At 43.8% G+C, this 12,940-nt stretch overlaps 1 protein-coding gene across 3 annotated transcripts in view; it reads right to left on the bottom strand.

Moving 5' to 3' along the window:
• Nucleotides 1–12,940, bottom strand: part of SYT17 (synaptotagmin 17) — a 91,200-nt gene that overhangs the window by 39,567 nt on the left and 38,693 nt on the right. For all 3 annotated transcript variants that reach the window (XM_059897335.1, XM_059897336.1, XM_059897337.1), the window contains exons 6-7: nt 5,286–5,406; nt 3,562–3,717 (exon numbers count right to left, since the gene is read on the bottom strand). In XM_059897335.1, coding sequence (XP_059753318.1) covers nt 3,562–3,717; nt 5,286–5,406 — 277 coding nt within the window. The remainder of the gene's footprint in view (nt 1–3,561; nt 3,718–5,285; nt 5,407–12,940) is intronic.

Consider the following 12,940-nt stretch of genomic DNA (forward strand, 5'->3'; position numbering starts at 1 on the left):
ATTCATCCACTTGGCTAAGAGAGAAGGGGAGAAATGAGAGAGATTTGCCTCTTAATTCTGAACCCCCTTCTGTGTTGGGCAGAGCCAGAAGCCAAAATAGGTAGGATCTTTTATCCAAAACCCACACGTTTGCTTTTTCATCCTAAACCTAAAATAAAACAGTTGGGCAGTCCTATAATCAAAGAAACAGTCACGTGTTTGGTAAAGATTTGATGCTGAAGATGTGACCAAATCAGTATTTATTTACTGTCTGTCTTTCCATATTATTAAGAATATGCATTATATGCATAAGGTTAATTCGTGTTATTCATACTTGACTTTTTTTAAACCTGGAAGTAAACTACTATGGTTTACAGTTATGCCAATGCTATTATTCATTGTAACTATGTTACAATTTGATGCTTTGGATCTGTAAATGTTACAGGTAAAAGTAAGAAAATTTACAGTATATGCGATATCTATGTGGTAATTATGTATATTTTTATATACATTTTTAAAAAGTTGCTAAAAAAAAAAAAAAAAAAACAAAGAGTTAGGTCCATTCATATCTGCATTGACCTGGAGGGACTGGACACATTCATCGTTAATAAAACAGAAGCAAGTTTCAGAGTGACGTTCACAGAATGGTCCAGAAACCTCCACAAGAGCAGGGATTGCTTAATACACAGTTCTGGAATGAATGAATAACTTTTTAAAAGAACTGACTCTTCCGTATGTGGATGATGTTTGTGTGAACAAGGGGAAAAGTGTGGAGTGAGACACACCAGGACGTTAAAGGTGGAGACTTCAGGGAGAAGGGCCTGGAAGGAGGGTGAGGAAGAGAGTAAAATTTCCTTTTAATAATAGTTAACAGTTAGCTGAGGGCTTGCTCTGTGCCTGGCACGGTGCTCAGCATTGATTATGAATGGATCTCATTTAATCTACATCAAGTCCTTTGAGGTCTCCTTGTATGCTTATCCCTGTTTTACAGATGAGAAAACCGAAGCACGCAGGTCTTGCCCAAGGCCACAAAGCCAGGACCCGGGCTATGCACTGAACCCCTCTGTTCTTCTGATTCTCCGTCCATACACATCCTTCGGTTGTATCACTCACAAGCATGTGCTACTCTTGTCATAAAATTTTAAGTAAAATACAAGTGTCAGGACTTTCCAAACGGGCTCTCTCAATGCAACCCGCCCCCTGCCCGAATCCCTTCCTGATCTAAAGGTGCAACGTTAAGTCCTTTATTCTCAGGAGGGATGTAGGAATCGATATTCCATACTTGGATCCAGTCTTGGTTCAATATGGTTCCCACTGCCTGCTGGCTACTTTTAAGGAGTCAGTGGAATCACTGTCTTGTCTTGACCTGAAACCTTCCAGGGAGTGGGGTCCTTGTCTGTTGGTAACTCAATCTGGACAGAAGCCATCACAGGCTCTATCAGAAATCATTACATCTGCTAGGGCAGGTGGCTCTGATTAGATGCAGACTCTCTGGGTGACAGGTCTTGAGAAAGCCCAGAACCAGCTTGCCTCGGAGGGGTCTTGGAGCACGGCACATTAGCAATCTTGGGGATGAGAAGCAATAAGCTTGTGCAGCGGAAGGATTGCATGCAAGGATTTTTCAGCCATGGCCTGCTTTCTTGGGAGACCTGCACCAAGGATTCTAGACTGGATCTGAACAGATGAAGGTTTCCAATTACTCTGGAGCAGGACTCCTCAAAGTATGATGTCAGATCCCTAATGCCAGCACTACTTGAGTGCTTGAGGAAATGCAGATCCCTTGATCTTAGGAGCTAGCAAGACCAGAGCTTGAATCCTGACTCTTACCGGCTTGAGACCCTGGGTGGATTGCTTATGTGTTAGGCCTCAGTCCCCTGCCCTGTAAGCGGATGAGGATGATGTTGACTTGACAGGGTGGACTCTGATGAATATTAGCAATAATATAGGTGAGGTCTGTGAAAAGGACACAGGAAATAATAACCATCACTTCTACTAACTACCTTGTGCCGGGGGGTGGGGGCAGTTTCTAAAATGGCTCCAATGATCCCTGCCTTCCAGTATCCACACCCTTGTATCCTCCCCTCCCCTTGAATGTGAGCTGGACCTAGCGAGTTGTTCACACCCTTGTATCCTCCCCTCCCCTTGAATGTGAGCTGGACCTAGCGAGTTGTTCACACCCTTGTATCCTCCCCTCCCCTCGAATGTGAGCTGGACCTAGCGAGTTGTTCACACCCTTGTATCCTCCCCTCCCCTTGAATGTGAGCTGGACCTAGCGAGTTGCTTCTAATGAGTGGAATATGGCAAAAGTGATAGGACGTCACTTCCAAGACTGGGTTACAAAAAGACTCGAGCTTCCGTCTTGCTTACCCTCTCTTACTCCCTCACTTGCCCACTCTAATGGAAGCCATCTGCCATGTTGTGCACTGCCCTATGAAGCAGCCCATGTGGGCAAGGTCACTGGCCAACACCCAGGAAGGAACTGAGGTCTCAAGCCAACATTTTGCAAGGAACTGAATCCTGCCAACAACTATGTGAGAGAGCATGAAAACAGATCCCCACCCTACCTCCAGTTGAGCCTTCAGATGAGACTGCAGCCCCCGCCAATACCTTAATTGCAGCCTTGCCAGAGAACCTCAGCCAGAAGCACCCAGCAAATCTATGACTGGATTCTTGACCCACAGGAACTATGAGATAATAAATGTTGATTTTTTAAGCCACTAAAGTTTGGCGTGATAACTAATATACTCTGGAAACAGTAGATTAAATTACACACTGGAAACAATAGATTCAGCCAGAGTGTGGCACCTGAAGCCCCTACTTAAATACCATGTCCTCTGGGAAGCCTTTCAAAATCCTCCTCTCGGAGTTAGGTGATCCTATTTTCTCATGTTTCCCTATTAGACCATAAGCCACTTGAATCATCATACTGTCAAAGCTAACACAGCACTTACTATGACCTCAAAGACACAATTTACTTAATCTTCACGACAAACCTATGAAGCCAAGTACTATTATTGCCCACGTTTTATAGATGGAAGAAACTGAGGCTCAGAGAGGTTAAGTCAGCGGTCCCCAACCTTTTTGGCACCAGGGACCGGTTTCGTGGAAGACAATTTTTCCACGGACGGAGGTTGGGGGTGGAACGGTTGTTCAGGCGATAATACGAGCGATGGGGGGGATGGTTCAGGCAGTAATGCGAGCAGTGGGGAGCAGCAGATGAAGCTTCCCTCGCTCCCCCACCGCTCACCTCCAGCTGTGCAGCCTGGTTCCTAACAGGCCGCAGACCAGTACTGGTCCGCAAACCGGGGGTTGGAAACCCCTGGGCTAAGTAACTTGCCCAAGACTTTAGTGATTACGTGGAAGTGCCAGGAAATCTGGCTCCAAAATTTACATTTGTAATAATTATACTTCGTGGTTCTATGAATCTTTTCCAAGTCCACAAATGGTGAGTTCAAACCCAGGTAGCTGAATACCAGATGTGAAGTTCTTAAACATCACCCTCTCTCTATCACCTTCTATCCCTAGGACAATACACTGAATATGCCTCACCTGCAGTTCATCAATGTCTGGAACACTACCTACCTGTAAACACTAGGCTAGCATTTTCCAGTTCTTCTTGAGGAACTTTGAAGCTGAAGGATTCATTGTAGAAAGGATCAATTGTGCCTCTTAAGAAGGATGTCTTCTTTGTTTTCACAAGCTTGAGTCCATGTACCAGCTGGATTTTCACAAAGGGATCTGAGAATTGGATGTAGAATCATAGTGTTGGAGATCAGGAAACCCAATCCATCCATCCATCCATCCATCCATCCATCCATCCATCCATCCATCCATCTATCCATCCATCCACCCATCCACCTATCCATCCAACTTCCCATCCATTTGACAGCCCAACCACTGACCCATCCTTTCATTTCTCATCAGTCCATCCATTCCAGGTTTCCACTCCTCCTTTCATTCATCCATTTTCCCATCTATTCATCTATTATATATTCTTCCTTTTTCCCATCCAGCTGCTTATCGGCTCACCCCTTTCTCTCTTACTCTAGCCATCCAAAATTTATTGAGCTCCTCCCGTGTGTCAGGCATTGTGTTCATTTTACAGATGAAGAAACTGAGGACTCAAGACAGGAAATGATTTGCTTAAGATCAGGCTAGTGGAAGAAGAGCTAGACCTAGAGTCTGTCCTAGTTTTCTGCCCTTAGAGACCCATTATCATGTCAGTGAGCCCATAGCCCATACAGGGAAAAACAGAATTATAACTATCACTCTCAGATCACTTTATGGTTTACAAAGAGATTCATGTACATTACCTAATTTTGTATTTGTTTAAACAACCCAGTGAGATGAATACTGTTATTATCTCAATTTTTGAGATGGAGAAATTGAGGCTTATAGAGGTTAAGTAACTTCCCCAAGGCCACATTATTTATAAGCAGTAGAACTAGGCTTTGGTTCCAGGCAGTTTGACTCCAGAGCCCTTAATCATTTTATCATACTGACTCTCCCATTGTGGTGATTCTGAAACTCTCCAGCCTTAATACCATTCCCTCTACTGGCCCCTTCAAAACCTGTTTTTATAATGTGGTTTTTGAGAATACAAGTTGTCTTCTAAATTCAGCTGTCACTTTATAGCAAAAGTAAGTTCTTTTGGCTGTTGCACTTAGAGAAGACTGTATTTCCACTACTGAGCAACCATGGCTGCTTTCATGATAATATCCTTTGCTGTCATGGGAAAGCTACATACAAATGGAATGTAATCTGTTCTATTTCATTAAAAGTCACGTTTGAATTGGTGTGTTGTAGGCACTTTAAATACAACGGTCTTTTCAGAGCTGGGATTTATAAAGACTTATGCTGCTCTTGAAAAGAGCTGGGAAAAGAACCTCAGGGCGTGTCCACTGCTCTCACAGACTAGAATGCATGGTCAGTGCACGCTACCGCCACCTGGAGCATGGTGTCTCCATTACATGCATAGCATCTGGAAAGGCAAGTAACTTCCTTGGGGCTGCATATGTATACAAAGAGGATCTAGATTTCAGTAGTTATCACACCTGGTCTCGGTCAAACCCCTGCTTCAAATGGAGTAACTGGAATGGTATCACTTACCTGCCTCATCCTAAGAAACAACCGATCGTTTATTTTTCCTCTTGAACTAACATCCTAGATCTGGATGCTACTTTACCCTCAAAGGGTCGTATTAATTAATAGTATCCAGGATGCAGAAAAAGAAAATCAGGTCCCTTGTGTCAAACAAACATAGATGGCTTGTTAAAGAAGTGGGGGAAGGAGAGGCCACACAGTACCTGAACCTTGGCTCACATCTGTCTGAAGAAGTTGCTTGGCTCGAATGACATCAACGTTCAGTCTCCCAGCACTCGGGAGATAATTCAGTGACAGAAGCAGCTCCCCCAGTTCTACCTCATTCTGCAGAGGAAGGATATGGTCAGGAAGGTGCATTTTTTTGGTATTCTTTTTGTACCTATCATGCAGGAAACTGATTCTAGCAGCTCACAAATGGACTTCTGTGGGTGGATCAGCTGACAGTAAGTGCCTCTTTCTTTGACTTCTTTTAGCCTCTGTCCCCACTTATTTTCTTCCATCTATTTCAGAAAGTTTGTTCTACTCTTAGAATGTTTCAGAGCAGCCACAATATAGTAAGAACAAAAGCATCAATAATGATAATAAAAAAATGCTACATGTCGAGCTCTGTGCTAAGTACTTAACATGTAATTATTAGTTCAATCTTCATAATGAGTCTGTGAGATATGAGTATTACATTTAATAGGAGAGGAAACTGAGGCTCAGAAACATGTCCAAGGCCACACACAACTAGAAAGTGGTAGTGCTGGCACTTGGAGCCAGGGAGGCTGATTCCAGATTCTCTGACCATTGTGCTATTCTGCCTCCCTGCAGGGTAACAGGGAGGAAGACCACCCTGCAGGGAAACCATCCAGGTGAGAAATCTGTTCTCAACCTGCAGGCTGAGTCCACCACAGAGCCCATGCTTCTTGCCTCACCAAGGCAAGCTCAGACTGTGACATCCCTTGTTAAAGAGTACCCATTCCTCTGCTGTCAACACCACCACACTCATGGGAAATTCACATACGCACCCAGTGCATGATTCCATACTTCCAAAAGTACCTAGAAACAAGAGGCCTCCACCTCTCTATCCCTTTAAACATTTTTTTAACTGTAGAAAATTTCAACCATATACAAATTAAACACACCAGTTCAATGAATCTCCATATATCCATCACCCAATTGTACCAATTATCAACATTTTGCTGAAGGATGTTTCATCTTGTCTTAGTCCATACAGGCTGCTATAATAACAAAATACCACAGACAGGGTAGCTTATAAACAACAGAAATTTATTTTTCACAGTTCTGGAGGCTGGGACATCAGGGTGCCTACATGGTCGGGTGAGGGCCCTCTTCAGGGTTGCGGACTTCTCCCTGTATCCTCAGCAGAGGGCTGGGAAGCTCTCTGGAGTTTTAGTAAGGGCATTAATCCCATTCAAGGGGGCTCCACCTTCATGACCTAGTCACCCTCCCAAAGGCTCCACCTTCTAACACCATCATACTGGGTGTCAAGATTCCAACATGCAAATTTGCAGGTGGTGGGGAGGGGAACACAAACATTCAGATCATAGCACATCTATACCCTGACTTGTGAAAAATTTTAGCTCAGTATTTTAAACCAAGTCCCAGACATGACGCCATTTTATCTATATCTCTTTCAGAGTGCATTTCTAACAGATAAGGACATTAAAACAAATATTTTTAGTATGGGAAATTTCCAATCATATTCAAAAGAAGGCAGAAGAGTATAAGGAACCTCCTCATAGCCACCATCACTCAGCTTCAACAATTATCATCACATGGCCAATCTTGATTCACCTATCCCCTCGTTCAACTCCCTGTATTATTCTGAAGTAATTCCCAAACATCACATTATTTCATCTGTAATATTTTAGCATGTATCTCTAAAAGATCAGATTGATCTATCTGCCTATCTATCTATCCATCCATCCATCTATCCATCCATTCTTCATCCACCAACCCACTCACTCACCCATAATCTCTATCCCTTTTGGTGTCAGTCATTTGAGCAAATTAATGCCAAGTGGCAGCTCTAGAACAATGCTTCGTAGATACTCAATAAAGATTTGTTGACTAGATGAAGAGTCAAACCAAAAGATTTCTGAACCGAGTGACTTAGTCCCCAAACAAGAAACAACCTTGTAAATTAACTCAGAGGTTGCAGACTGGCAGCCTGTAGATGCATTTTGTTTGGTTCACATCACGTTTAAACAGATAATTCCTTGCTAATAACTATAAAATTTAAGAATCAAGATTTTTCACACTAAAAAAAGTCTGAATTTCTTGTCTTTCTTGAAAAACAGGAAGGTCTGGCAAGGCTGGGCCCACATTCCCACCTGCCAACATCTGGCCACAATGCAGTGCCCTCTAGATGGGACCTGCCTCTTCACGTCACTGGGTCCCCACCTGTCCTCCTTCACCCTTTAGGTTCCTGCTGTCCAGCTCTGGGCACATAAGCTTGCAGATTTTTCAAGAAAGAAATGGCCAACTCAAGTGTCCTGAGTAATCAAAGAAGTTCAGAGCCCTTTACGCATTTGCTAGGGGTTTCATTCTTCTTCTTGAAGGCCTGGAAGATGCCGCATCTTCAGAGCATGACCCTGAAGACATATTTGTCCGCAGGCAAGGAATGCTGTGAATTATGCTGTTGCCCAGGCCATGGAGAAGCCATTCAAGTCCTGTGGACTTTTTGTTCCTCCCAGGTTTATAAGTCAGAGTGATGCCTTCCCTGCTTCTAAAACAAACCAGCATGTCCTTTGATGATGTAGCTGTAAAGACAGGGATCAGGACTTGCAATTCAGTCAGCTGAGCTGCATAAACGGGGCAAAAAATGGATTCAACCAATCTAGTCGTCGATGGTAGTTTGTTTAGGGATGGGCTCAACTGAGGAACAATTTAGGATGGCAAGAAATTAGCCTACATACACAGACCAGTGGTTCTCAACTGGGGACAATTTTGCCCCCAGGGGACATTTGCCAATGTCTGGAGACATTCTGGGTTGCCACAACTGGGGTCAGGGATGCTCCTGGCACCCTTCCCTTCGTAGGATACCCAAATCTAGTGTAAGTCCCGGACCCCAAACAGAGAATGATCCAGCCCCAAATGGCAACAGTGCTGAGGTTGAGAAACCCTGGATACACAAGAGAAAGGGGGGTAGATGTCTCTTTTGTGATAACAAGAAAAGAGTAAATATTCTTTAACCCAATAGTTCCATTCCCAGCAACTTACCCCACAGATATCGTCAGACATGTGTGTCGGGATGTGCACACACAAGGAGAATGAAGACAATATCATGGCTTCCATAGATTGCTTGTGGGCCTACTATGTGCCTGGACTGGGAACGGGATATGGTCCCTGCCTTTGTAGAACATACACTCTGGCAGTGAAGACAGACAGGAAACAGACTAAAAAAGTCATGAATGAGGTGATTTCAGATAATGTTGAGTACCAGGAAGAAACCTCCTGCAGGGTACGGGAGGTGAGGGGCCTTTCTGGGGATATGGAAATGTTCTGTATCTTGATTGTGGTAGTGGTTACACAGGTGCATTTGCCCCCAAATCAATAAACTATATATTTTAAATGTATGTATTTATTGTATGTAAATTATACTTCGATAAAGTTGATTAAAAGGAAAGATCTAAAGTAAGCAAGTAGAGCAGAACATTAGCCCTTGTCAAGTCTGGGAGATGGGTACGTGGGTGCTTGTTTTATTGTTTTATGTTATAAATATTTCATTTAAAAACACAAAATAAATATTAAAAAAGAAATCAAGAAAAGTTAGGCAAGAGAGTGGTGACCGATGGGGCACACGTGGGGACCGCCATGTGAGCCAGGGTGGTCGGAGGGCGAGGCCTCTCTGTGAGGTGAGCTTGGAGGTGGGGGACACGTCAGGCAGAGAGAACAGCAAGTGAAAAGAGGGAGAAACCAAGCCGGTGTGTTCAAGAACAGAGGGAAGGCCAGTGTAGCTGGAGGGTGAGAAGAAGTAGCTTCTGGAAGGGTCCCCGGAGCCAGAGAAAGCTGCCCAGCGGCTGACCCACCCCCGGTTGCCAGTTCAAGAGATGGATGGAGAGAGAGGGGCCTGAGGCCAGCTCCTGAGCTCTCAGCGCCTAAGAGGCCCTCAAGCCCTCTCTAAGTGCAGAGTGCTTTCTGGAATGGACAGAGCTAGAGAGCCGTTCTTTCCCTCCCCTGAGGCCATTGACTGAACCCTCAAGGAGGCAGCTTCCTGGTGTCATCACCTTTCTAAGAAGGTTGTTTGTCATCTAAAAGCTTCTTTTAGTCTTCCTTCCCTTAGCAGGATACAAGCTTCCTATTCTCTCCCCGTGCTCCACCCCCAACACAAGCATATCAAGGTTTTCATGTTCTATTTTTCCAGGGAAGCCGTTCCATTGATCGAGCCACTCTTTCTGTCTTGGGAGTGATCAGTTTGCAAGACAGCTGTCTGGAATTTGGGGAACAGTTGGTAGAAATGGAAAAGAAGGCTAATTGAGCAATATCGAAGGGCTGATTCATTTAACAAACATTTATTCAACAGTTACTGGGGCCTGGGCCTGGAAAGTCATGAACATGGTAATTACAGCAAACCTTTATGGAGAAATCGCCCTAGGCCAGGCACTGACCCCGGCAAGTTAAGGTTCAATCTCATTTCTTCCCCTCAATAGCCCTAGAAATTTCCATTTTACAGATGAAGGGATTCCAGCTCAGAGAAGCCAAGTGACTCAAGTAATCATAAAGAAGGACAGGATGCAAGCTCAGCCCCTGCATTAACTCTCACACCATGTTGCTGCCAATTAAAGCATGATCCCAGCCATCAACAAGTCAGTCTGTTGGGGAAGACTAGGGAAGGTATAAAAAAATAAAAATTCCAGGGGCCTCAGGCTCACTAGGATGGTTATTAAAAAAACAAACAGAAAATAACAAGTGTTGGCACAGATGTGGAGAAACTGGAATCCTGTACATTGCTGGTGGGCATGTAAAATGGTACAGCTGCTCTGCTGTAAACTCTAAACAGTTTGGCCATTCCATGAAAGGTTAAACATACAGATACCACATGATCCAGCAATTTCACTCCTAGGTATATACTTAAGAGAACAGAAATATGTGCACATGAATTTCACAGCTGCACTATTCACAGTAGCCAAAAGGTGGAAACAGCCCAAATGTCCATCAGTGGATGAATGGATGAACAAAATGTGGTCTATCCATACAATGGAATATTATTCAGTCATAAAAAGGAATGAAGTACTGATACATGCTACAATGTTGTGTAGATGAACCTTAAAAACATGATGCTAGGTGAAAGAAGCCAGACACAAAACCACATCTTGTGTAATTCCATTCATGAGATATCCAGAATCGGTAAATCCATAGAGACAAAAAGCAGATTAGTGGCTGCCAGGATCTGGGAGGAGGGGGAAATGGGGAGTGACTGCTTAGTGGGTACAGAGTCTCCTTTGGAGTGATAGTAATGTCCTGGAAGTAGAGAGAGGTGATGGTCACACAACGTTGAGAATGTACTAAATGCCACTGAATTGTACACTTTCAAATGGTTAAATTGATGTTATGTGAATTTCACCTCAATTAAAAAAATGTTATAGGTCCTAACTGTTAATGCGCCATATGAACCAGACCTAGTGCAAGACTGAAGCACAACCCACTCTTGGGAGGGGCATGATTAGGGAAGGCTTCACTCAGGATGCATTTGAGTTAATCCCTAACAGATAGATAGGATGTATTAACTAAGGTGATCATGGTAGTCACTTCAAAATGTATACATCTATATATGTCACCACATTGTACCCCTTAAACTTACACAATGTTCTATATCAATTATATCTCAATAAAGCTAGAAGAAAGAAAGATAAGTAGGATTTTGTCCAGCAAATATTGCAGGGAGGCACACGCCACACACGATGGAACAGAATGAGGGAACCCCTCACTGCAGCCCTGGCACCTTTTGCTGCTCTGATCCTGAAGGTTCTTGATTTCATAACATAAAGTCCCGAGTCACTTGCTACTGATAATAAAGTAGCCAAAGAGGGTTAATAATTTGGATTTCTAAAATAAATTAGTGAGGATTCTCCTTACAGATAATGTCTCTAGACATTGCCAAAGGTCCCCTCAGTGTAAAAGCGCCCAGCTGAGAACCACTTGTCTACCAGGATCTAAATAATCTGACCCCTGCTTACGTCTCAGACCTCATCCAGCTGCCACCTCTGCCTTCTCTCTATCCCTTGAAAACAGAAGACCGTTCCTACCCCAAGGCTTGCTGTTCCCTTAGCCTGGGAATCTCAACTCACATGTCACCTCTTCTAGGCTTTCCATGACCACCCAGTGGACAAGAGCCCCCTGCCTCCATCACTTTCTATCACACCACCTTGTTTTATTTCTTTCATGGCACTTGTCCTTGTCGGATGTTTTCCTGTTCTCCATAAAGGCAAAGACAGTGTCCGTCTCTCCACCACTATATTCCGAGCACGTGGAAGAAGTTCAATCCAGGGGCCACGAGAACAAGCTATGCGGCCCCAACATGGAGGCTTCCTGCACCACATCCTGGTCCGAGAGGGGTCGTCAGCACAGTGTCTGTCACCTGTCCTACCCAACCTCCAGAGAATTGAAGCTGAGGTGGGAGAAAGAACCTGGGTGACTGGTTGACACTTCTACCTTTTCCCGTTTCAAGACAATGTCACAAATTGGCCTCGTTTCCTTTTTAAGAGCCTGATGAGCTGCATTTGGTTGAATCACGTGGGGTGGGCTTGGGAGAACTGAAATAGACCGTCCGTAAATTACTCGAATGAATCCAGAAGCCACCCTGCCAGCCCCCCAGCAGCTGGCTTGTGCAAACGCTGCTCCTCTCTCTACCCAGAGGAAAATCCTGTCTCTCTGCAGCCTCTGAACACAGCTAAGTTCTAATCAATAAAAAGGAAATCAAAGAAAACCATTTGGGACAAAAGGCACGTTCTGGGGAAAACAACAGCCCAGCTCTCCTCCTGACATACTTCCTCTGAAGTGCTTCTAATGGCACCCTGGGTCTTGCGCACCTAGCAGAGGGTTTCGGATGTGTGCACGTGCTTTTAACGATGCCCAAACACAGCTGCTGTGAGCCCACCGTCTTTGTTCCCGTGGGTCAGGAGAAACCTTTTGTCTCTTAATCTACTGCACAAACAACATTAAAATAGGAATGGATTTTTTTAAAAAGCAAAATCCAACCACAATCCCGGCATGTTACACATTTCATCAAATGCTTTCTTTTCTCCACCACCCCGCTTTCAGATTCTTTTCCAGTCCTTGTCAATAATCAAAACAATATTTGCATAGCTGCATTGACAGCACAGGTGAATTCCGAAATACCACCCCCGACCATTTTAAAACTTAAATAAACAGACACACACATTTTCCAAGTTATTACCTAGACATCACACGTATCATTTGTAATGTCTACTTAGAATATTCCATTAAGCTGAAATACTGCAATTTATTTTAACCATTTTCTTATTGCTAGGTACTTAGGTTATTTTTAATGGTCTAAAATAGGGCACTTTGGCACTTTTCTTCTTTTAGATTACATCCCTCTAATAAAACCCAGGGGTGAGATCACTGGGTCAAAGAATTTATTAAAACATATCAAAAATATCCAGATATTTTTCTGCCATTCAGTAATGAACTGCCAGACTGTTTGTGAAAAGGGCTGAACTAACCTCACAGCCACCAGGAGAGGGAGAGGACAGGAGTATCACCACCACATCACCAGCACTGGGTCTTAACACTTTGACAAATGGGTGTGGGATCAGTGTGGTTGCATTTCTTTGACTGAGTATCTAGCCATATATCAATTTAATTACATTTCCTCTTTTACGTGGAA

Source organism: Balaenoptera ricei, chromosome 15, assembly GCF_028023285.1.
Source record: "Balaenoptera ricei isolate mBalRic1 chromosome 15, mBalRic1.hap2, whole genome shotgun sequence".
Taxonomy (NCBI): domain Eukaryota; kingdom Metazoa; phylum Chordata; class Mammalia; order Artiodactyla; family Balaenopteridae; genus Balaenoptera; species Balaenoptera ricei.